The 13,022-nt window shown below is 38.8% G+C and overlaps 1 protein-coding gene across 1 annotated transcript in view; it reads right to left on the bottom strand.

Moving 5' to 3' along the window:
• The window catches only part of LOC109470506 (E3 ubiquitin-protein ligase UBR4-like), a 62,727-nt gene that overhangs the window by 37,303 nt on the left and 12,402 nt on the right, over nt 1–13,022 (bottom strand). Inside the window, exons 13-24 of the mRNA XM_019769466.1 lie at nt 12,915–13,019; nt 12,058–12,189; nt 11,114–11,398; nt 9,692–9,862; nt 8,531–8,731; nt 6,960–7,160; nt 5,372–5,554; nt 4,827–4,895; nt 4,207–4,296; nt 2,921–3,013; nt 2,610–2,669; nt 978–1,121 (exon numbers count right to left, since the gene is read on the bottom strand). Coding sequence (XP_019625025.1) covers nt 978–1,121; nt 2,610–2,669; nt 2,921–3,013; nt 4,207–4,296; nt 4,827–4,895; nt 5,372–5,554; nt 6,960–7,160; nt 8,531–8,731; nt 9,692–9,862; nt 11,114–11,398; nt 12,058–12,189; nt 12,915–13,019 — 1,734 coding nt within the window. The remainder of the gene's footprint in view (nt 1–977; nt 1,122–2,609; nt 2,670–2,920; nt 3,014–4,206; nt 4,297–4,826; nt 4,896–5,371; nt 5,555–6,959; nt 7,161–8,530; nt 8,732–9,691; nt 9,863–11,113; nt 11,399–12,057; nt 12,190–12,914; nt 13,020–13,022) is intronic.

Below are 13,022 nucleotides of genomic sequence, written 5' to 3'. Positions count from 1 at the left end.
GGAGAATAAACCCACTTCAAGCAGACCACCTGTCCAACCCGACCGTTTTTCTCCGGTCCCCTGGGTGGCTGGCTTGAGCAGGTTTGACTGAGTTGAGTTGAGTTGTAAACAGGTACATGTATGGATGGAAATCATTGCAAATAAGACTCCCTGTGCTTCTATTCAGAAGTATAATCCCAAAGTTATGGATAACTGCATGATGTAAGTGCAGGGGTTATGTATAATTATATGTAATGGTCATAGACATTATGTATAAATATGTATAATTATGTATAATGATTCAAATTGTTATGTATAATTATGTATAATGGTCTAAAGGGTTATGTATAATGGTCCAAACTGTTCTGTATAATTATGTATAATGGTCCAAAGGGTTATGTATAATTATAGATAATGGTCCAAAGGGTTATGTATAATGGTCCAAACTGTTATGTATAATTATGTATAATGGTCCAAAGGGTTATCTATAATTATGTATAACGGTCCTAAGGGTTATGTATAATTATAGATAATACCAAAATCATTATGTATAATTATACATAATTATAGTATAATTATGTATAATTGGACTATTCCCAAGGGACTCATCAACGCTTTCCGCATATTCATTACCACCTAATATATTACCATAAAAAGTATTAAGACAGTTGGGTTAAGCGTTTGGGATTTATGGGCGGGAGTCCATAATTAAAACGTTTTTCCATAATTATATCGCGGCTTGTTAATTACAGTAACTGGAGATTCTGAAGGAGAATACAATCTAATGGCACAGAGAAATCAAGTCCCACATGAATCGCTCAGAACCAGTTAATATCCACATCCAAGGTCTGGACAGTAAAGACCATTGGAAAACAGCCAGTTCCAGCCACTGTTATCCAGTCTTTGCTACCGACAGACCCACAAGAGAAATTAATAAATGTTTTCAGCATGTTTTAATATCAGTAGCACCTCACACATGACGTACAACAGTTCCCCACCTGAATGTACATGTATCCAGCAGATGACATGAGGACAATGTAGTAAATGTCGTCCACAAATATGAAGGTGGCATCACGGATTTTTCCACTCGGCAACAGAAAGTAATATCCAGGGCTCAGCACATCGACTGCCAGGTTGTAGATCTGGTGATGAAATAACAGCCAAGTTAGTGACAACCTTGTAGGCTTTTCTCAATGTTTTAAAGCTTTATCAAAACTATTTGACTTAACCGCTAATACAGTTACACACATACATTTTTGTATGTATAACAGTTTTTTCCTAACCTTGACCTCTGACCTCAACATAACACACATCGTCATGCAGTTTCGATTGTTTACTTTATTTACTTGATTGCGTGATACGGATTTAATACTGTTCAGCCAGTGCAATATTGAATTTGTATTTGTACATATACAGTCATGTATCTTTATTCACCTTCCCAGCCTACAAAAAACTGCATTTCTATTAACACCTCCCAATTCATACATCTCGCAAAATGTTTCATATTCATATTTCAATTTCATACTCCACTGCACACGGAAAAGAAATCAAACCCAACAATAACTACAAAAGTAGCATTAGCATTACTTATTATCATTTTTACTGACAGTGTTTACTGTTGTTATCATGTTCTTGCAATTAGCCCTCGGGCATGAATCTGCAATAAACTTTCTTTCCATATAATATTATGACTGTATTGTTATCTGATGTCCCGTATAGTGTAGTTGTGTATACGTGTAACGTACTTGTTATCCTTTATGTAGACTTACGTTTATCAGCCTTCGCTGCCCATAAGTCTGTGTAATGTGTTGTTGTTATGCATTTGAAATAAATAAATAAATAAAATAACCACTAATAGTCTACCAAGTTGGATGGCTATTCCAAGATCAGGGTGTACCAATGGCAGGATGCCTTATTACACTGTATAACATTCTTACTTAGTTTGTATTTATCAAATTTTTTTCATATTGATCAAACATAATCCAAATACAAGTATTTGGTAATGGAACATGTTCAAGACATTTATGCTATCAAAATCAATAATGATGAATTCAATGCCAGAAATTAGCATGAAATTTAGTATTACATAATATGCTGTTGCACTTAAAAAAGTCAATTTCTAAAAAATATAGTAAGCAATTGCAACTTGAGGTTAAGGTTAATCTGCTGTGCAACAGTTTCTTATTCTTGTTGTTTAAGTGTGTGTCTGTACCATGCAGTTGGGGATTTATGGGACTTGGAACTATGATTGTGAAAATATGAAATTATCATAAACGTTAACCCCGGTGTAGTGTCCATAGACTGTGTTGTGTCAGTATACCATATATTTTAAGTACCATTCATATAATCACAATATTTATTCAAGCTCTCAAAAACGGTACCAACAAAATCCTATTTGACTTTTCTATTAACATCCCACAATACCACATTATCTGAACCCAAAATCTGTCCCACACTTTGTTTCATCCTGACACCAAAATTCACAATCATAAATTCTTCACCACTACATAAACCATACATGTGTGTACATGTAGTGTGGAATCACTACGTCTTACAAATACTGACAAAAATAAGCTCACACAGATCACTTTCAGACACATGGAAGTTCTAAACCCATTCTGTACATGTACCTTGACAAAGTCTGCAGTGATGACAGCTATCTCTGTCTGCGAGCCTGGGAGCCAGATTGCCTGTACAAGGGAAGAACGTTTCATTATCACACTAATCACAGCAGGTCTGACATGTAGCAATTATAAAAAAATGAACTTACCTGTCATTATTGCCTGATTATTTTTCACTGCTTAATTTGCAGTCTTGTACCTGGTGTTGTTTAAAATGACAAGTGTCATTCTATCATTGCAAAGTAAACCAAACTGTGTTCAACAGATTGAACATGAATTTTAACTGGTATACTGAACAATTATAATAGTACTACACAGACCTTGATTATGAAGTTCCCAGTCTCCAATTGAGGATGTAGAACCAAGTGGTCTGACATTGCCCCTGAGCTGCTGAAGGTTAACACATGGCAGTCCTGAAACAACAGACAATATTATTATATTACAACACTTCAAGTCTACAATGTAAAGGTCCATACAATGTTGTATACATATTGAGATTGTCTGTTGGAGAAAAGCCTTTTTGCCATTTGTATCAATAACATGGTTTCATGTGTGTGGGCATGTGGGCATGGTGGCCTTGAAAAGGTGCACCTACATTTTTGTAGGTGCACGTGTTCCACCATGCCCTCCATGTACATGTGTATATTATGTATGTGGTCAATCGTAATAAATGAATAAAAATAAATAAATGTGAACAAGCCAGAATTGGAGTCGATATGTGAGATCCATAGAATTTGTTAATATCACAGAGGTGTCCAGTTGCTTCTGAGAGAGGAGCCTGTTTTAAGAGTTTTGCATCATCATCGCAGAGAAAAACTCAGAGTGGTGGGTAAATCGTGCAATGTATGTATAATTCTTGGTAGTCCTTCACAGTCGAAGTTCATACATTATATCAAATTAAAAACCACACCTGTCCACAAGAAACAGGAAAAGTCCATTCCATAGAAATATATAATTACTAACTAAAGTTAGACTTAATTGATGCACATCAATTATGAAACAAATACATACACATAGATTGTTCATGATCCAGAAATGCTAAAAACTTTTAAAAAAGAAAGAAAATTCACACTTATTTCCTTGCAGATTTCCTAAGTTTTGATTTGAATGTCCAAACCTAAAATGTAGCATAATTGATGTCCTGCATTTCTGAAGTTGTAATTCATATAAAATACAACACGGGGTATTCCGTATCGCCAAAGGTCCCAGCCCGACAGCGCATTGGATCCCCCAACAAGATCCGACTGGCGGGAGGGTTGGGACTGAGGGTGATGCGGAATACACCGTGTTGTATTTTATTTATGTCATACCCACCCAAGAAAACACGCCTTTCAATGCAAAATAAGCGAAAATTTGGTGTCCCTGAACCCAAAAAATGCAACTTCAATTCCAACGTCCGAATTTTGTATTCGAATGTTTGAAAGCGGTGCACGTGGTTAGGACAAAATGCATTCGAATCGTTCTATGGAACATTTGGAAGCCCGGGCCGTATGCGTTAAGAACCCCTGGGCCGTACCGCTAGTTATCACACGGGCCAGAACACCCGTATCAAACGTAATCGCGGCCCAGGTAGGACATAAATTAGAGTGTTAGGCAGCTGCCATACCTTCAGCCCACAGACTGCCAGGAAGTCTTCATTACACTGGTTTCCTGTTATTGAAATGACTGTAAACGGCATCGGAGCAGACGACAGCCTCTGCAAAATACAGGACAGGAATAAGACACTTTTATGTGATAATTCTTTGCTCATTGCTTCAACAGTAGTGTGTGAAGGAGTTGGTCAGCTTGAGTATTACATGTAAATCAATCAATCATCCGCGGGCTTCAGGGTAAATGTAAATGCTTCAAATAAACTGTATACTAGACTAAGTCATAATATATTATGATTGTACATTCAATGTAATAATCTATATATTTGAGGTATCAAAACACTGCCACACATTGTACCATGTACGATTGTCGAGCAGTAAAGTTCATTCATTCATTCATTCATTCATCCATCCATCCATTCATCCATCCATCCATCCATCCATCCATCCATCCATCCATCCATCCATTCATTCATTCATTCACTGAATGATAGAAAAGAAACTCTAATAAAGTCACCAACTTTGTGAACAACAAGACATACGTTGTTGTACTTATATTCAAAATATTCCTCCGTACACAATTATCAAAAGTCTCACAAGTTAGCAACATTTTTGACCATGTGAATGTGAATGTTACCGTGAGGGTGAGTTTTCTCTTGCTGGAATCAGCCTGTTTCAGCAGCGCAGACAGCTGCAGGAGTGTGATCTACAGTGGAACAAAAACATTCTGTCAATTTACCTCCACTAGTCTACAAATAAGATCTAATACTACTTTGCCTTATTTCTGTCTTTCTTCTTTTGAACAACGGACTCTTCCAGTAGTCCTCATGTACATAATGATGATTGTGTAAAATTTTTATAATACATTGTATATGGCAAGGTATGATACTGTTACATGTATAACTATAACTGTGATGTACATTGCAGTTGCATTCGGGAAAGCAACAATACAATCAGATATATCAGTAAACACAAGTGAAGCATTCTCATAATTGCTTGTTAATTCTAAGTAAACCTTTAAACAACTCCTGCAATTAAATGTGCAAACTTTAAGATTGTGTATAATGAGTCATTCAGTGTTGATAACACATGACTGTACAGTGTTGATAACACATGACTGTACAGTGTTGATAACACATGACTGTACAGTGTTGATAACACATGACTGTATAGTTTTGTTACCTTTCCCTTCTCGTGACTGACTGCCAGGTGCTGGCGTCTGCCCTGTGAGGATGTGAGACAGCACATGGCGACACGGCGCAGCATCTGTGCACTGATGAGCTGCCGGATGGTCTGGCCCTGGTCTCCGTTGTAGTTCATCCTCACATTCTCAAAGGCTCCCTCCTGGGATCCAAGGGTTGGGACCTGTTGTCACAGTGATACAGACAAACAGGGTTTTTAAGGACACAATGTAGTACCCGGTATTATAATAACACTCAAACACAATGTACTTACATAATGTACAATGTCATGTACTTACACATGTACTTACATAATGTAAAAACTTCAAGGCTGATATCACAATCATCTCAGTCATTGCCTTCACTTTGAAACCATTTTTCATAATAGTGTCTTGTTATCATCTACACAGTGTACATATGTACAATTGAAAACACAAAAAATTCAGAATTCAATGAACTTTATTTTGAATTCAAATATGTACAATATCATGTTCATGCATATGGCAATAAGCTTTAAAATATGGATATATAAAATAACATTATGTAACTTCTGCTCTAAGCATTTTTAGCATGGTCTGTCAAAAAAAAAACAAAGTACAAAAAACATGTACAATGTACATGTACTTGTCAAATGAATGTACTCTCCAAGCGCTATAAACCTAATCACTTCAACACATTACAGTCGTTCTGTAAGGAGGTGTGAACCAGACGCATGAATAGGCACAGTCAGCAGGAGGTGTGTGGCCCAATGAATGCCTTTCTGACTGGCTGGATGTGTGATAATCCACCACAGTAAAATGGATATCCCTAATGATAATTTTATTGTTCCCGGGGAGGAGCACTGTCACGTTTCTTGAATAGGTTTGCCCCACCCCGGGGTGACTGCCGGCAGAGGTTGGGTTGGGTGAAAGAAAAATTCCAGTGCAAAAAAGAAACCACGATAAAAAATTAAAGTCTAAAAACACACCAAAAATAACCTCAAACCCAAACCTCTGCTTGTAGAGTATTGTCAATGTGGAGTAATGATACATACATCGTGCATCTATAGAATTGTGATTGGTAATATTCTTTATTGCCAATTACAATTGCAGAAATTTTTTCAAGAGGTAAAGAGGACATCTACAGCAGGGTATTGGCAATGCAACCCTAAACAAACTTTCTGCACCTTAAGATCCACAGCTCACTTCATCAAGAGTCACTTGATCGTGCTACACATGTATCTACATGTAGATGACATGACATGACGTCATAGAAGCTCATTCCTAGACAAAGACTGGAGTTGAACAGTTGAAAATTTGAGCAATTTTGGTGTTGAAAATTACTGGAATCAAACTTGTATCACATATTAAACTCTCAGTTTGATCCCTGTAAAGGAGATCTCTTTCCATTCTTCATATAATTTTTGTGTGACGGTCTATAATTATTTAAAGCAATGTTTATTTTAGAGTTATTTTGCTCTGTACATGTATGCTATACAGGATTGCAGTTAATAATAATACCGACTTCAATGAAAGCAACTAATAAATAAAGTCTTAAAGAGATTAATAAATGTAAATTTGGCCCTGTGCTTGAGTTGTTGGTGTACATACCATCAGCTGGTCGGTGGTTTCCACGACCTTGGGCTGCGTGTGGAGCTGGTTGAGGGCGTGTTCCACGCGTGTGGAGCTGCCCATGGACAGCGAGTCCTGCGCAGGTTTAGCTGGTGGAGTCAGGAGCGAGGTCAGCAGCTGTAACACGGTGTCTGCTGTTCCTAAAGACTCCATCTCCTTCAGCAGGGCCGGGGTGAAGCACTACAGAGTACAACATGGACAGGATTTTTCTGTTTGTTTTGCATAACCGGTAAACCGCCTTTAGGCGTAACACACCAGTTTTGTACATGTACGTACATGTACAAGCTGCATAAGACCGGACCGGACTGTAAGGTTTGAACCACTCACACCGGGAAGGTCCCCTACTCTTTTCGATAAGTGCGGTGGGTTCTTTAACATACGTGGGGTGTGGCTCTCCCCAAACACGGGACCTCCATTTAACGTCCTATCCGAGGGATGTTCCTAACCGAAGCTAGGTACTCATTTCCACTTGTAGTGAGTGAAGTGAGGAAAGTCGTGTAAAGTGCCTTTCTCAAGGGCACAAGATCGGTGACATGGGCAGGATTCGAACCCGCGACCTCTTGGGTGTGAGCCAAACGCGCTACCAACTGCGTCACACGACCTCACAGGATTCTGTATCTGATGATACAAGCAATACTCATCTCTCAGAAACATACAGGTATGTATGGACAGTAATGAATGAACTGCAATGTTGCAAATGGAGTATTCAAAATAAACAACTTACTGCAATTTATACTGACACAGAATATTAAGGGTAACATTGCAGGCCAACAATTTTGAAACCGCCAAGATTGTATTTGAATTTGATCAAATTTTCGTAGTAGCATACAATGAAAGTTTTCTAATCCGTCTACTTATAATATAATATGCAAATACATGCTGTCTAACTAAAACAAATCCCTTTATCTGTTGCTTATTAAGAATTAGCATTGTGTATGATATCATTGGCAAGCTTGTTTTTTCTCGCTCCTATTTTTTTCTGCAAGGAGCACCATGGCATGACTGAGTTTGTGGGCAGGGCACCAATAAGTGGCAAAATTCTCGACAACATCAGATGCAAGCACTGTGTTAAGTTTGGCCCTTTTGTTTACCCACAAAAGTCAGCCCTGGTGTTCAACCTTTCAAAATCGGATTGACAAGTATTAAGCCACACCAACTTAATTTCTTGGTTAACGGACTCGTCCGCTTCAATTTTTTCTGATTTGCAACAAAAAATTAAACATTCAGAATCAATTGCAAAATGCTCAATATACTCATATTTTGCCCTGAACTGAGTTGAATACAGTCCTTTTCTTCCTAGTATTTGTTACAGTCATTACATCTTTTAATGCAGTGGTATCATTAAAAGTTCACAATTCCTTGTTTAAATTTTGAACCAGCCTGGTGTGTTGACTTCATGGCTCCTATCGTACCATTTTGGGCCATAATAGGATACCTAGGCCTGTTTTTATTATGTTTTTCGCCCGCCTGCTCCATTATCTTTCTAGAAAAATCCGTTAACCAAGAAATTAAATTGGTGTGGCCTTAGCGTAAGGTTGAATTGCTCAAACCTCCAGATGTCTGCAGAACTGGATTTTCCTTGTTGTTGGCATCTCCTTGCTGCGATCTGGTCCGTCAGTCGACACCTTGTCTTCTGGTGCAGGAGGACTGGACAGGTGGGAGTCGTACAGCAGGTCACCTGACTTGTCCTTACAGGACAGCACATTTCCTGTGGGGCTGCTGCTGCTCACTGCCAGTCTCTTCACTAATGCCTACCGAGTGGGTACAAAATTGTATAATTTACAAGTATATGTAGAGGGTATTGGTGCATGTCATAAAGCCTAGTGTTCTATAGTTCTTTCATATGACAGAGTCAATTTACATGTACATGACATTGTATAGAATAGAATCCCAATATTTGTTTAGTACATGTTTAGGCTGCAGGTAGTTACATTTGTACAATTATGAATGAATGAATGAATGAATGAATGAATGAAACTTTATTTTCGTGTCGAGCGCTTTCCAGCGCCCAGCCTGTGTGGGCTTATACGACACCGTTTGAGTATAAATAATACATATTAAACAAAAGAGAATCAAAGGTACAGATAACAGAATCCAAACAAGATATAAACACAAATAAAGGTAGGCTATATACAATAATGGTGAACAAAGTTAGTGAACTTACAGAAAGAATGCAAATAAACAAATCTGTACATGATGAACCAAGATTTCACAAAATAAATACAAGTACATAAGATAAATCAAATAATATAATAAGAGAAAACAAACATGTGCAGGAGTAACCAAAGGTGAAAACTGTTGATATGTTATGAATACAGGTGATTTCTTCTTTTTCCCCACGCTCGATAAATTTCGCGGTCAGGTTATTAACCCTTAAATATGATTTTTCTTTTCCCCATTCCACTCCGTGCACAACAGCAGGGGGCTAGCCTTCCTCATAGATACTGAGTGCTAAGCAGAGAAAGCAGTATGTATGTACCATTTTAAAGTCTTTGGTATGACCTGGCCGGGGTTTGAACTCACGACCTACAAGCACTCTACTCATTGAGCTATTGTACCAGTCTAAACATGATACATGTAGGTCAATTTCTATTACCAAGGCCCTCCTGAAAGAAGGCATCCTCCCTACTCGAAGCCAGCCAAAAGTGATAGATGAGTACAAGTTTCTATATTTTTTTGCATTTATTTTTGCACAACATACAACTGCTGACCTGACAACTGCCATCTTCTTTGGCCCCACAGTCACAGAAGAAGGATCCGTACTTGGCGTAAGTGACATCATGGTCTCTGTGACACACCTTAGCACAGATGGTACAGACTCCCACACCATCGTTCATCTTGCATGTGTGACAGTGGTACCAGTGCTGGTTCATAAACTCTTTCTGAAAGCATGATAGAAAACACTCATGATCAGAATAGTGTTCTAGCCTGCCTCAAATGTTTTTCCATCATCAGATATCTTATTATTGTTTGATGTAAGGTGATGTTGAGTGCCAAAGGCACGAGGCATCAGACAGATGTGTGACAATCCTAGAGGAGTCCATGTGTATGCTCTCCCAGGAAAATGTTGAAATCTTGACCCTCTGAAACATTTTTTCCTACATTTTGAGGGGAAAGTTATGCAGGTAGATTGTAGACTAAGCATAGTTTAATGACATCTCTTTCCATACATGTGTATCTTTACACACCAATTTTTGTCTGACAAAGATGACGGCAAAATTTTTGTTCCTCATTAATCATGAGCAATAAATTCCAAACAGTTGCTGGCTAGAACACTGCAGAGGTTAGGTTTGACAGGTTGGTCCAGGTTATCTATTAGTAACCAGCTGCTGCTGTGCTGTGTGCCTGTGAAGCTGAAATGTGGTTACATGTACCAGCTACACATGTACAATACAGGTACACCTCAGTTGGTTCAGGACATTATATATCGATATATGTATATCACTAGTAGAGAAATAAACCTCTTTGAGAGTTGACAATTGAGAAAACAGCAGTTCTCTTTGGATTAGGCATTGTTCTCCTAAATTCTATCTCAGATCTCTTGCAGTCTCTTAAAGTCTCTTTCAAAATCACCTATGAAAACATGGCTGCCATGTTGTTGTTTTTATGTCATTCTTAGGGTTAGATGCTAATCCCCATTTAATTATCTATTGTTCAAAACAATTGATGGTATCTGAGGGGGTCCAACCTCAGGTGTCAAGAAGGAATCTACAGCAGTTCTCTTTGGAGTCTCTTCTAATGGGGACAGATCTCTTCCAGCTCTCTTCTAGTCTTGTCCTTTGTGATGAGTCCGCTACTGTTCGATTCACTAAGAGCTCTATATACTACTTAGTATATGACAAAGTTGCTGAACAATACGCAAGTTCTGTAACATACTGGATGTTGTACTGGCCAGACAAGCTTTTCGTACTTTTGATATTGTATTTCCTATGTATATGCAGTGTTTGCATTGAAGTCTGAATTGATAATATTCTCAAGATTTTAAATTGTAAAAAAGTCTAAAATTCAGCCACTTAGGCTGCCACTGACTTTTAAACCTGTATGTCTAGTATGTATTTGTTTATGTGAATAATAAACCCGTCATCATAAAGTACTCAAAGAGATTTATCCCTCTACAGTCATGACCAGATTACCTGTGTAACAGTGAAGGTGCAGAGTTTGTTACACAGGGAGTCCTCATCAGAGTCCTCCGCATCCTCCTCCTCCTCCTCCTGTACCAGGTCGTCCGCCCAGTCTGTCTCCTCCAGCACGCTGCCCTCCCTCTCACACAGCGGAGACGTGGAGCGCCCGCCGCCCGTGGCCTGTTTCAGCGCGATCAGCACGTCCGCTACGTACATGAGCAGGTAACACAGTGACTCTCCGGCGGGGTCCTGTCTGCCTGTCTCTACTGACACACCAACGTCTTCTACAGCAACAGCCTGCAGATACAACAGGAACAGCAGCTTCAGAAGTAATCTTTTTTCCTTTTTTCCTTCCTTTCTTCTTTTTTTCTTCTGCCTTAATGTGTTTCAGAGACAAAGTGACTCAAAAGAACTGTTATTTGGTATTATAATTATAATGTATTTATTTAATTTTTTACCTGCAAGTACCCCTAAGGCCATGTGACATGGTGCACAAATGTAAGAAAAGAAGACAGTGACAGTGTAGTATTATGTATGTTTTTAACTTTCATGCTAAGTTAAAGACAGTAGTATATTGTTCTAAGCTTCCATACAATTGTGTGTAAATTTTCAATGTGTGTGTACCTTCAAAATTTGCAAAGGCACTTGGGAGCTACACATACAAGCAATGGTGCAAGTAAAAGCAACAGATGTACAATATAACTTAACAAGTTAAGACTGTGAGGATGTAAGTAACAGTATTTCCCCCTAACTAGTCATGGATCACTCAAGCCTGCAGACTGTCACTTCCACATTGTCTGAAGGATAATTTTCTTTGGGAATTGGTCTCAAAGCCAGATAGATGTAAATACAAATTTGAGATTCAATGATTTTTAAAAAAACACTGTTCATTTCTAAATACACATTATTCATGTATGTCATGTATGGCCCCCCGTGTCCTGCAGTACAAGCCTCACCTGCTGAAAGGTACAGATCCAGTCGATGGCTGCCTGGAACAGCTGCACATGCCCAGTTCCTGATCCAGCACCTGCCAGAGTTGCCATGACAATCAGCAGATCTGTGAATCCTGTACCTCCATCCTGCAGCATCTGGGGACAGGAATGGTCCCGAAATGTCTTTTGGTTACTCAGTGGTTCATTTTGCACAATCCACACACATACATGACATTTGTATAGCATAATTCCATGACTGTGATAGTGCTAAGAGTTAGTTTGCTGGTGCTTGGCAGTACCATATGTTTTGAAATGCTTAAAGCATGTTGTGGCTAGCTGGTCATTGGCTGGTGTTCAGGAATAGGTCAAGGTATGGTTAGCAGTCAACTTTGACTCAAATTTAACTCCAAATTGATTGATATTGAAAGGTAGCTGAGGTCTAAAATTGGTCAGACTACCGCCGAACTTCAGCAAACCTTGGTGAGTTGGTATTTGTGGAAGGTTGTGAATGTGTGACAGGGCTTGAAATACTGTATGGGTGCATGTGCACCTTAGTGCACCCAAAATTGGAGCTGTGCACCCATTTTTTTCTGTGTGTGCACTGGTGCACGCAAATATTTTTGTAGGTATTTTTTCATATTAAATGTATAATAGTACATGTATACAGAATATTCTTGACATCTAAGTGTCAGAAAAATAACAAAATCTTTCTAACTTGTAGTACTTGTTTAAGATTTTGAAGTTATCTCCCATTTTGGATTCAAGCTTAGACGAGAAGCGGTAAGATCTGTCATATGGTGCACCCAAAAATTTTTTTGTGCACCTAATTTTTTAGGTTAGGTGCCCAAAAATGAATTTTGAGCCCTGTGTGAAGTCCCCACCTGTGTGCCCATGGGGAGTAAGGCTCTCAGCAGAGTCTGGCCCACGTCCTCTCCCAGACTGAAGGTGTCCTTCACCAGGTGAGACGTNAGGGTCTGCAGCAGGACCTG

This window comes from Branchiostoma belcheri, unplaced genomic scaffold (assembly GCF_001625305.1).
Source record: "Branchiostoma belcheri isolate BF01 breed outbred unplaced genomic scaffold, Haploidv18h27 scaffold228, whole genome shotgun sequence".
In the NCBI taxonomy this organism is placed as follows: Eukaryota; Metazoa; Chordata; class Leptocardii; order Amphioxiformes; family Branchiostomatidae; genus Branchiostoma; species Branchiostoma belcheri.
Note: the sequence above shows the minus strand (reverse complement) of the source record. Positions and strands in the feature narration are given on the sequence as shown.